General features: G+C 43.0%; 1 protein-coding gene across 2 annotated transcripts in view; it reads right to left on the bottom strand.

The window, feature by feature from the left end:
- Positions 1 to 11,497, bottom strand: part of PTGDR (prostaglandin D2 receptor) — a 60,727-nt gene extending 49,230 nt beyond the window's left edge. For both annotated transcript variants that reach the window (XM_060619842.3, XM_078448249.2), the window contains exon 1: positions 10,534 to 11,497. In XM_060619842.3, the coding sequence (XP_060475825.1) occupies positions 10,534 to 11,370 (837 nt within the window). In that variant the 5' untranslated portion in view covers positions 11,371 to 11,497. The remainder of the gene's footprint in view (positions 1 to 10,533) is intronic.
- Positions 11,498 to 12,312: the final 815 nt, after the last annotated feature.

The raw sequence follows: 12,312 nt of genomic DNA, 5'->3' as shown, positions 1-12,312 counted from the left end.
CATGACTGTTTTGAAGTTTGAATAAGATGATACGAGTAAAACCTTTACAACAGGTCTTAGCACACAGTAAGAACTCAAAAATTTGCCAGTATTATTATCTTATCATTAGTAGCAATACCTTTTCTCCTCTAAACTCCCTTATGGCCCCAATCACTCCATCCCTTGTCCTGTATTATAGCTTATGCGGGCAGATGTGATATTTTTCTCATTTTATATCCCCACAGTGAATTACAGCACTGAATGTTGTTTGTACCAGATACATGCTGAATTTGATAAATGGTCAACAGTAAGTTGATTTGAAAAGCAAATACTTTATGTAAGTCTGTTTTTACATTTGTTCCTTTCTCCTCAAAGTGGAGTACAGCAAAATATAATTTTAACTATGTCATAATACTTTATTAGTTGGGAGCTGAGTAACTAAATGAGATTTACATAACTAAAACAAACCATTTTACTTCTATGCAGTATTTGTCCATGTCTGTTCTATCGCATATTATTAGGTTAATCATATTTTCAAGTCACTTGATTTATATTAGAAATGTATACCTGGCTTTTTATTTTATTTTTATTTTTTGAGTTTACTAAAAATGTGACAAATGTATTCATTTACGACATATTATATTAATTCTAAGAGATATCAATTTAAACACAATTTAGACTTTCAAAACCTCTCTGTTGCTCAGTAATATTCTCTAGAACATACTTTATAAACTGCTCCTATAAAAGATGGCCAGAATAATGAATAACCTCAGAGTATACACCCCTCATGTTTAAAGTAGTTCAATTTACACAGTGAATTGGTATGAGAAGAACTCCCTCTACTGGACTTAAGAGTCCAGGAAAAAAATGCTATGTTGCCAACTTGCTGGAGACGTAAGTAGCTGGACATCCTTGCTGAGGAGAGCTCTCTGGATTCTAATGCCCCTTCTATCCAGTTTATCCATCACAACACCCAGACCTTGTCCTCTGCACTAGCCCCTTTAAACCCACTTTCAACTCTTTCCCCTGGACCCATGTTTTGCCCACCTCTAACAGCCTCCTTTGAAAGGAGCATCCTACCCATTCTGTTTGCCCACCAAAATGAAATATACACATGAGTTCTCTCAATACAGGCAGGATGTCCTCTATCACTTCTCTGACTCCATGGATTCTGATATATGCAATTATACAAGCTCGTCCTTATCTTTATCTGGCCTATAAACTTCTCAGCTATTATGGCTGATCTATCATTAGATCCCTCTTCCATCCATCCCTGCTCCCCTACCAACCTCCAATACATTGTGGGTCTCTAAGGTAAAATGAATTTTGATGAAAATATGTTACATGCATTAGAGAATGTGCTACAAACTTCTTCTAAAGCCCATCCCATAGTCTCTATATTTTCTTCCAAAAAAAGTTTTCAAAATGGAAATCTGAAAATTCAGTTTGGTTAAGTATCTTGCTCTAATGCAGCATTATAGCAAAATTAACTTAAAAAATCAAATCTCAATAAATTTTTCGCTGGCTTAATGAAATATAATATTCATGTTATGAGCAAGGGTTTTTTTTTTCTCCCTTCACATATAGCCTTTATTTTTCCCAGTCACCAGGCCCATTCCTTAGGAGAGTGATTTTCAAAGTGTGGGGGTTTCCAATACCTGTTCAGTGTGTCTTCAGGGTATCATATCATTAAAAAGGTACAATATCATAAAAAAGATTTATTTGCCTTTTTCACTCCTAGGTGTACAGTAAGTGTTACCAAGGATACCTGATGTGTAATGACATCATCACTCCAATGGCTCCAATGGCATCATCACTCCAATGGAATATATACTGTGTATTCTTGTGTTTGCTAGACATTTCTTAGGTAGTTGATTTTGGATATACACATACGTATATTTTCAGAGAATGTTCTCAGTACTTCTGTGCTCCTAACATGCTTTTTCTTTCATTTTATCTTCTATAATCTCTAGAATTTTATTATCATTCATTATATCTTCGTGAAAGCCCCAAGATTTCCTTACACCAATACAGAAACACAAGAAGTAAGTACATTTTGTTAACTTGTTTTGCAATATTTAAAATTTTTCTTATTTAAAATTTCTAATATGATAAATACTAATAGATATAATCTACAAAAATTAAAGTTCTTTGTATCCTTAATAATGTTTAAGAGTGAAAAGGGGTCTTTAGACTAAAAAAATGTTAGAAAACCACTGCATTAGAAAATAATGCTCAGGGGGAGGAGTTAAGATGGCAGAGTAGTAAGGGGACCGTGGGCTTGTCTCCTCCTGCAAACACAACTAGCTCAACATCAAACCATTCTGAACACCTAGGAAACAGATCTGAGGATTAACAGAACAATCTGCGTAATTTGAGGGAGAGAACACAGCAGGGTACATGGTGTGGAGAGGTGAATCAGGGGAGAGAAGAGCCATGGTGCCGCAGAGGGGTGCCGCAGAAGTATTCAGAGAGAGGAGAAAGAGGGGGAGACAGAACAGCATATCGGGTTTGTGCAAGAAAGCACTCCCCCTGAAAGCAGCAGAGAGAAACAGTAAAAATATGGACAGGGAACTGCACAAGAAAACTGTCCCCCAGAACTACTGACGGCATTGGGGGCAGGGGAGGAGACGGTTTCAATACCACCAGTTTCTTATAAACAGCAGAGCACAGAGTCTGAGGTTTAGAGGTCAGCCACTGGTGGTGCTCTGGCAAGGAATGGGAGTAGAGCCATGGGCAGTGGGGTCTGAGGACCCCCTGGGTTGCTCAGTAAGAAATGGTTCCCTTGCGAACCCTCTTGCACTGTTGGTGGGAATGCAAACTGGTGCAGCAGCTCTGGAAAACAGTGCGGAGATTCTTCAAAAAATTAAAAATAGACCTACCCTGTGACCCAGCAATAGCACTGCTAGGAATTTACCCAAGGGATACAGGACTACTGATGTATAGGGACACTTGTACCCCAATGTTTATAGCAGCACTCTCAACAATAGCCAAATTATGGAAAGAGCCGGAATGTCCATCAACTGATGAATGGATAAAGAAATTGTGGTTTATATACACAATGGAGTACTACGTGGCAATGAGAAAGAATGAAACATGGCCCTTTGTAGCAACATGGATGGAACTGGAGAGTGTTATGCTAAGTGAAATAAGCCATACAGAGAAAGACAGATACCATATGGTTTCACTCTTATGTGGATCCTGAGAAACTTAACAGAAACCCATGGGGGAGGGGAAGGGAAAAAAAAAAAAAGAGGTTAGAGAGGGAGAGAGCCAAAGCATAAGAGACTCTTAAAAACTGAGAACAGGGGCGCCTGGGTGGCGCAGTCGGTTAAGCGTCCGACTTCGGCCGGGTCGCGATCTCGCGGTCCGTGGGTTCGAGCCCCGCGTCGGGCTCTGGGCTGATGGCTCGGAGCCTGGAGCCAGTTTCCGATTCTGTGTCTCCCTCTCTCTCTGCCCCTCCCCCGTTCATGCTCTGTCTCTCTCTGTCCCAAAAATAAATTAAAAACAAAAAAAAACAAAACTGAGAACAAACTGAAGGTTGATGGGGGGTGGGAGGGAGGGGAGGGTGGGTGATGGGTATTGAGGAGGGCACCTTTTGGGATGAGCACTGGGTGTTGTATGGAAACCAATTTGACAATAAACTTCATATATTAAAAAAAATAAAATAAATAAATAAATAAATAAATAAATAAAAAGAAAGAAATGGTTTCCTTGCTTGGAGTGCATTTGGTAGAGGTGATACAGCCTTTCTGAAGGCAAAAGACCCGGCAGGCACCATCAAGCTGCCAGGTTCAACTATAAAGGAACAAAGATAAGGACTGAGGGCAGCAAACCCTGGCATTGAGCTGCTGCCGCTGCTGGTGGCCTGTTTCCTGGGACTGCCCTGTTTCCAAAGTCTGCCCTGGCTGCAGCGTGGCAAGACCCTCCCCCAGAAGAACCGCACAAATCCCTTCCACCCACTTACTCTGCTGATCATAGACTGCTGCAAAGTTTCAGCCTTAGGGGAAACTGGATTTAGCTTCATCTGGGTTTTGTTTGTTTGTTCTTTTTGTTGTTGTTGCTTCTGTTTTTGTTGATTTTCTTTTATTTGTTTCTTGGATGCAGGAAGAGCAAAATTATTTTATTTTATTTTTAAATTTTTTTTCTCTTTTCTCTTTTTTTTCTATCAAGCTTCTCTTAACAAGCACACCAAAACACATCTAGGATCTAGCTTTCTTTATTTGTTTTTAAATTTTAAAATTTTTATTTCACTCTATTATTGTTTTTCTTTCCTCCAAAATGACAAGACAGAGGAATTCACCTCAAAAGAAAAAACAGGAAGAAATGACAGCCAGGGATTTAATCAATGCAGATATAAGTAAGATGTCTGAACTACAATTTAAAATGATTATAAGGATGCTAACTAGGCTTGAAAAAACCAGAGAAGACACCAGAAAGTCCCTTTCTTCAAAGATAAAAGAACTAAAATCTAGTCAGGCTGAAATTAAAAATGCTATAACTGAGATGTAAACCCAAGTGGAGGTCATAAAAATGAGGATGGACAAGGCAGAGGAGTGAATTAATGATACAGAAGATAAAATTATAGAAAAAAATGAAGCTGAAAAGAAGAGGAAATCAAAGATCAGGGATCCCAAAGGCAGTCTTAGGAAACTCAATGCTTTATTAAAACGTAATAATATTTATATCATAGGAATCCCAGAAGACAAAGAGAGAGAAAAAAGGGCAGGAGGTTTATGTGAGCAAATTATAGCTGAAATTTTCCCTAATCTGGGAAATGACACAGACATCAAAATCCAAGAAACATAGAGGCTCCCATTACATTCAATAAAAGCTGGCCATTGACAAGATATACCATAGCCAAATTCACAAAATACACAGACAAGGAAAGAATCCTGAAAGCAGCAAGGGGGAAAAAAGTCCATAACCTACAAGGGAAGAAAGATCAGGTTTGCAGCAGATCTGTCCGAAAAAACTTGACAGGCCAGAAAGGAGTGGCAAGATACAGTCAATGTGTTGAATCAGAAAAATATGCAGCCAAAAATACTCTATCCAGCAAGGCTGTCATTCAAAATAGGAGAAATAAAGAATCTCTCAGACAAACAAAAACTAAAGGAGTTTATGACCACTAAACCAGCCCTCCAAGAAATTTTACAGGGGACTCTTTGGGGAAAAAAGGACCAAAATGAACAAAGACTATAAAGGACCAGAGAGCATCACTGGTAACAACACAATGACACTAAACTCAACATGTTTCAACAATCATTCTGAATGTAACTGGACTAAATGCTCCAAACAAAAGACACAGAGTATCAGAATGCATAAAAAAAAAAAAAAAAACAAAAAAACCAAGATCCATCTATATGCTACCTACAAGAGATTCATTTTAGACCTAAAGACACCTGCAGATTGAAAGTGAGAGGATGGAGAACCATCTATCATGCTAATGGATGTCAAAAGAAAGCCAGAGTAGACATACTTATATCAGACAAATTAGGTTTTAAACCAAAGACAATAACAAGAGATGAAGAAGGATATTATATAATAATTAAGGGATCTATCCATCAAAATCAAACAATTGTAAATACGTATGCCCCCAACTTGAGAGTACTCAAATACATAAACCAATTAATAACAAACACAAAGAAAATCATTGATAATCATACAATAATAGTAGGGGACCTTAACACCCCACTTACAACAATAGACACATCATCTAAGCAGAAAATCAACAAGGAAACAATGGCTTTGAATGTCACAAATGGACTTAACAGATATACTCAGAACATTTCATCCTAAAGCAGAATACACATTCTTCTTGAGTGCACATGGAACATTCTCCAGATAGATCACATACTGGGTCACAAATAAGCCTTCAATAAGTAAAAAGAGATTGAGATCATGCCTGTATATTTTCAGATCACAATGCTATGAAACTTGAAGTCAACCACAAGAAAAAATTTGGAAAGTCCTCAAATACCTGGAGGTTAAAGAACACCCTACTAAAGAATGAATGGGTCAACCAGGAAATTAAGGAAGAAATTAAAAATACATGGAAGTAAATGAAAATGAAAACACGACAGTCCAAACCCTTTGGGATTCAGCAAGGCAATCCTAAGAAGAAAGTACATTGCAATTCAGGGCTATCTCAAGAAGCAAGAAAGGCCCCAAATAAACAACCTAACCTTACACCTAAAGGAGCTAGAAAAGGAACAGCAAATAAAGCCTAAAACCAGCAGAAGAAGGGAAATAACAAAGATTAGAGCAGAAACGATATAGAAACAAACAACAACAACAAAAACCAGTAGAACAGATCAGTGAAACTAAGAGAAGGTTCTTTGAAAGAATTAACAAAATTGATAAATCCCTAGCCAGACTTATCAGAAAGAAAAGAGAAAGGACCTAAATAGATAAAATCACGAATGAAAGAGGAGAGATCACAACCAAAACCAAGATATACAAACAAGTGTAAGAGAATTCTATGACAACAAACTGGGAAATCTGGAAGAAATGGACAAATTCCTAGAAACTCACAAACTACCAAAACTGAAACAGAAAGAAATAGAAAACTTGAACAGACCCATAACTGGCAAAGTAATTCAATCAGTATTCAAAAATCTCCCTACAAACAAGAGTCCGGGGCCAAATGGCTTCCCAGGGGAATTCTACCTGACATTTAAAGAAGGGTTAACATCTATTCTTCTTAAACTGTTCCAAAAAACAGGAATAGAAGTAAAACTTCCAAACTTATTCTATTGGGCCAGCATTACCTTGATGCTAAAACCAGACAAAGGCCCCACTAAAAAGGAGAATTACAGGCCAATCTCCCCGATGAATATGGATGCAAAAATTCTCAACCAAAACAATAAAATACCCAGGAATAAACCTAATAAAAGAGGCAAAAGATCTATACCCTGAAAACTATAGAACACTTATGAAAGAAATTGAAGAGGACACAAAAAAATGGAGAAGCATTCCATGCTCATGGATTGGAAGAACAAACATTATTAAAATGTCTATATGACCCAATGCAATATACACATACAATGAAATCCCTATCAAAATGCTACCAGCATTTTTCACAGAGCTAGAATAAACAATCCTAAAATTTGTATGGAACCACAAAAGACCCCAAATAGCCAAAGCAGTCTTGAAAAAGAAAAACAAAACTGGAGGCATCACGATTCCAGATATATTACAAAGCTGTAGTCATCAAGACAGTATGGTACTGACACAAAAACAGACACATAGAACAATGGAACAGAATAGAAGACCCAGAAATGGACCCACAACTATATGGTCAACTCATCTTCAACAGAGCAGGAAAGAATATCCAATGGAAAAAAGACAGTCTCTTCAACAAATGGTGCTGGAAAACTGGATGGCAACATGCAGAAGAATGAAACTAGACCACTTTCTTACACCATGCACAAAAATAAATTCAAATGGATGAAAGACCTAAATGTGAGGAAGCAACAAAATTCTAGAGGAGAACACAGGCAGCAACTTCTTTGACCTCGGCTAGAGCAACTTCTTACTTGACATGTCTCCAAAGGTAAGGGAAATAAAAGCAAAAATGAACTAGTGGGACCTCATCAAGATAAAAAGCTTCTCCACAGCAAAGGAAACAATCAACAAAACTAAAAGGCAACCATCGGAATGGGAGAAGATATCTGCAAATGACATATTGGATAAAGGGTTAGTATCAAAAATCTATAAAGAACTTACCAAACTCCACACGTATCTGCATTGAATATCTTTGGAACTTTACAAGTTTTTAAATAAAATAATTTTATTTTCTTTTCTCATTTCTTTTTAGTGAGAGAGAGCATGAGAGAATGCAAGCACATGAGTGGGGCGGGGGAGGGGGATGGGCAGAGGGAGAGGGAGAGAGAAAGAATCCCAAGCAGGCTCTGTGCTGTCAGTGCAGAGCCCAATGCAGGGCTTGATTTCACAAACCTCAAAATCCTGACCTGACCTGGAATCAAGAGCCAGGGGCTTAACCAACTAAGCCACCCAGGAGCCCAGGGAGAGAAGAGAATCAATCTTAGGCAAGCTCCACACCCAGTCCAGAGCCCCAACACAGGGTTTGATCTCACGACCTTGAGATCATGACCTGAGCCAAAATCAAGAGTTGGACGCTTCACCAACTGAGCCACCCAGGCATCCCTAAAATCATTTTCAAATCCATTATTTCCTTCCATCCTCACAATCCTGTATAAGTTATTCAATTCCCCTGAGAGACATGTCCAAATGCAATGCTCTTGTGTATTATGCTGTATTATGTTCTTTCCGACATTATTGTTACTAAAACATTCAAAATGAGGACATAACATCCATGCATTTGGCTATTGTCTGCTTTTTCACAGCGCAGGTAAGTAAGGCTATTACTTTAGAGCAGGAGTCTGTGAACTTTCTCTGTAAAGGGTCCAACAGTAAATATTTTACATTTTACAGGTCAAGAGGCAAATAGTGAGTATTTGGTAGGTACTTATATAACAAGAAAACACATTTCCACAATTTTCACTGATGAAATTAAAAATGTATAATAATTAAGTACATTTTTGGGGTAATTGATGTCTACTATTGAGAAAAATGAAAGTCTTTTTTTTCTTGGAACAGTATTTGAGTTAATTGGGGTTTAGAGTTCCTGCATACTACCATCAAATTGATTTGTAAAATCAGTTACTTTGTAAAAACTATTCTTAATTCCACAGCTGTGCAAAAACAGTGGGCAGGATGGATTTGGACTGTGGGCTGTGATTTGCCAACTCCTGTTTTAGAGTATGGTTCTCCAGATGATATCCCTGGATCAGCCCCTTTCACCTCACCCGGGAACTTGTTAAGAATAAGAATTCTTCAGGCGCCTGGGTGGCTCAGTCGGTTGAAAGTGGGACTCTCGGTTTCAGCTCAGGTCATGATCTCATGGTTTGTGGGATACAGCCCTGCGTTGGGCTCTGCACTGACAGTGTGAAGCCTGCTTGGGATTCTCTCTCTCTCCCTCCACTGCACTCTCTCATTCCCTCTCTCAAAAATAAATAAGTAAAAAAATAAATAAGAATTCTTCAAAAACATCTGAATTAGAAACGATGGGGGATAGGGCCCAGGCATCTGTGGGTTTTTTTTTTTCCCCTTAGGTTTATTTTTGAGAGAGAGAGCAAGTCGGGGAGGGGCAGAGAGAGAGAGGGTGGGGGGGGGGGGAGGGAGACAGAATCCCAAGCAGGTTCCACGCTGTTAGCACAGGGCCTGACATGGAGCTTGAACCCACAAACTGAGATCACGACATCCAAAATCAAGAGTCCAAGGCTCAACTGACTGAGCCACCCAGGCGCCCTGCCATCTATGATTTTAAAAGCTCTGTTGGTGATTTTGAGCCAGCCAACGTTTCAGAACCACTGTTACATATCTATGCCTATACCTGATCTCCTTCTATATAGATGTATTTATTTCTTTGGGGGAATTCTGAGCTTAACCCTGCATGATGATGTCACAGACAACTCTTTTCCCACACGTTAAGGCCTTCATTTAAGGAAAATTACATTATATTCCACTTTCCTCCAATCTTAAAAATAACATCCAAAATTGCTACATTGCTACCTACTCACAGACGTCTCAGCCTTCAAAGGCATTGAACTGGCAATGAATTTACTTAAATGTATATCATGTTGAACAAGGACACTGAGGATGGGGAAAGGGAGAGGAGCAACCCTGAAAAAGTTCTCTCAACCTCAGTTGCTCCTAAAATGTCTTGGCCGGGATCCCAGGAGGAAACACCTTCACAGCTACCAGGTACTTCTATCTCCACCACCACCCCCATTAGTAAACTGAAACCGGAGATAATGGCTTTCCCATCACCTCGCCTGCCAAGATAAAAACAAAACCTGTCAAGGCAGGTTGTCAAAACGACAGGCTGAACCTTGAGTACACACCTGCCTGTCCAAACAGCCCCTCTGCCTCTATCGCCACCCGCACCCCGCCCCCCCCAACCGGGAACAGCAGCTGCCACTCCTCAAAGATTACTTGAGAATTTTTAAAAACTAAATCTATCTTTAGTCTCTCATCTCTGCAAATCACTCTGGCAGGTTTTGGCAGGATTACACCTTCCCTTATTCTTTCCACGCCAACACCTGGGGAAAAACTCCCAGGTGCATTCGCCCATTTCTGACGCCACTAAAATTATGGGCGGGTCTACGAAATATAACATTACCTAGCCCTCTGGAAAGAGGAACCAAATTCTGCTCCTCAAATTCTGAGGTGCTAAAATAGCCCCGAGATCCTCCCAGAGGGAAGGAGAGAGGAGAGGGTACTGCTAACTGGAGAGGTTCTGCGGAGCTAGGGAGACACTTTCAGACTCCGTCTTTGCCTTTCTTTCTTTATTTCCGCCTCTTCTGGCTCAACAAATTCGGTTCTGTGTCCTCGGGGCTGTGGAGGGGACCTGATCTGGGGAGCGCACCAACAAACCCTCGGGGCCCAGGGCGCAACTCCTCCTGCGCGGCGTCCAACGCGCTCCACCCTTCGGTCCCGCAACCGCAGCCTCGGCGCGCAGCGACTCACTATTAAAGGCAGGGAGCACAGAGTGAAGAGCACCGTCATGAGGGCCAGCAACAGCAGGTGGTCCAGTTCCTCCAGGGGCTTCACAGCCGCCTCCTTCTCGCCCGCGCCCGGCTCCGCGCGGTCCCTGGTGCCGGAGCGCGGGCGCCGCCGCAGCCGCCGGTGCATCTCGTAGAGGTTGCGCATGGCGCTCAGGTTGCACAGCACGATGGCGAGGACCAGCAGGGCCATAAGGCTGGCGTAGAGCACTGAGTAGCGCAGCACCGACGGCGAACGCTCCTCGTGCACCATCTGGATGAAGCACCAGGTGCCGGGGCAGTACTGCACGAACTTCCCGATGCCCGCGAAGGGCAGCGCGCAGAAAGCCAGGCAGAAGGCGCCCACGACGGGCGCCACCAGCGCGCCGCGGCGCAGGGTGATGTGCCGTCGGTAGAAGAAGGGGTGCCCCAGGGAGAGCCAGCACTCCAGGGCCATGGCCAGGAGCTGCAGCGTGGAGGCGAGCCCAAAGAAAGACATGAAAAAGGCGAAGGTTTGGCACAGCGAGCTGTCCGACGCGGGCGCCAGTCCCCACAGGCTCCGGTTCTGCGCGTAGGCGGCCAGCACGAAGGGGCTCACGAGGCATTTGCCCAGCAAGTCTGTGACCGTCAGGCCGCACACCAGCACGTAGAAGACCGAGGGCGGCGTGCGCGGCGGGCAAGACCACAGCCCCGAGCGAGCCAGCAGCCCCAGCGCCAGCAGGTTGCCCAGGAGGCCCGCGCTGAAAAGCACCCCGCCCATGGTCGCCGAGTAGCCCTTCTCCACGGAGGTGATGTTGTAGCAGCGGTAGAGCGGCTGCCGCATGGCTGGTGGCGCGGCGGTCAGGCGGGGCTGCGGCAGAGCCAGGGCCCAGGTGTCCGCGGGCGGGAACCCCCGGCGGCTCCGCGCGCGCGCGCGGCCCCGACCAACAGGCTGCGCTGCAGAGGAAGCTCCGCGGGCGGAGGGGTGTTCCCTACTGCCGGCACCTCCTATGTAAACTCTCTGGTCACACCCCGCCCCTCGGGGCGGGACGCGCGGCCGCGTGCGCACCCCGCGCGGGCATTGTGGAACCCGCAGCAGCCGCGCAGAGGTGGCTGCTCTGACGTCCTGAGGAGAGGCAAGCCCAGAGTGGAAAGAAAGAAGTCCTAGCATCCAAGGCCGGTCTTTCCGACGAGGCGAGAGAGCTGCTGAAGTGGAGGGAGATTAAGTAGCAGCCAACAGGGAGGAGAGGGGCGAGGGGCGTGAGGAGGAGATGGTGGCGGGACTCTGGTGGTGCCCAAGACGAACTCTGAGATGAGCTTGGAGGGGAGGCTGAGAAAGGGCTACTACTAGTTGTTGAATTAGTGGGTTAAGTAGGAGTAAGGGTAACTTACATTTGCATAATACTTAAGCCTTAGCTCGCATTGTTTTCCAGGTCTGTGCAATGTGAACAGTGATCTTCACTGCACAGGTGAGGAAACTGAGACCTTGGATGGTTAAGTGTTCTCTATCCAAGGTTACAGAGCCAGGAAATGGCAGAACTGGACCTGAAACGCAGATCTTCTATTTATAGAGTCCATCCGTCTTGCTTCATTGACTTCTCCCCTTGAGAGGTCGGCTAGATATCAGGGAAGTAGATCCAGAAAAAAACAAGAAGAGATGCTGGCCCTGGGTACCATGACTCACAGTGGTTGTGTAGACGGTAGGAAGAGTATGGTTAAAACCAATGATGCTGTTCTCATACAGACCTGAGTTTGAGTCCTGATTCTGCTACTCACTGCCTTTGTG

This window comes from Panthera onca, chromosome B3 (genome assembly GCF_046562875.1).
Source record: "Panthera onca isolate mPanOnc1 chromosome B3, mPanOnc1 haplotype 2, whole genome shotgun sequence".
Lineage (NCBI taxonomy): Eukaryota > Metazoa > Chordata > Mammalia > Carnivora > Felidae > Panthera > Panthera onca.
This window is presented reverse-complemented; position numbering and strand designations above follow the sequence as displayed.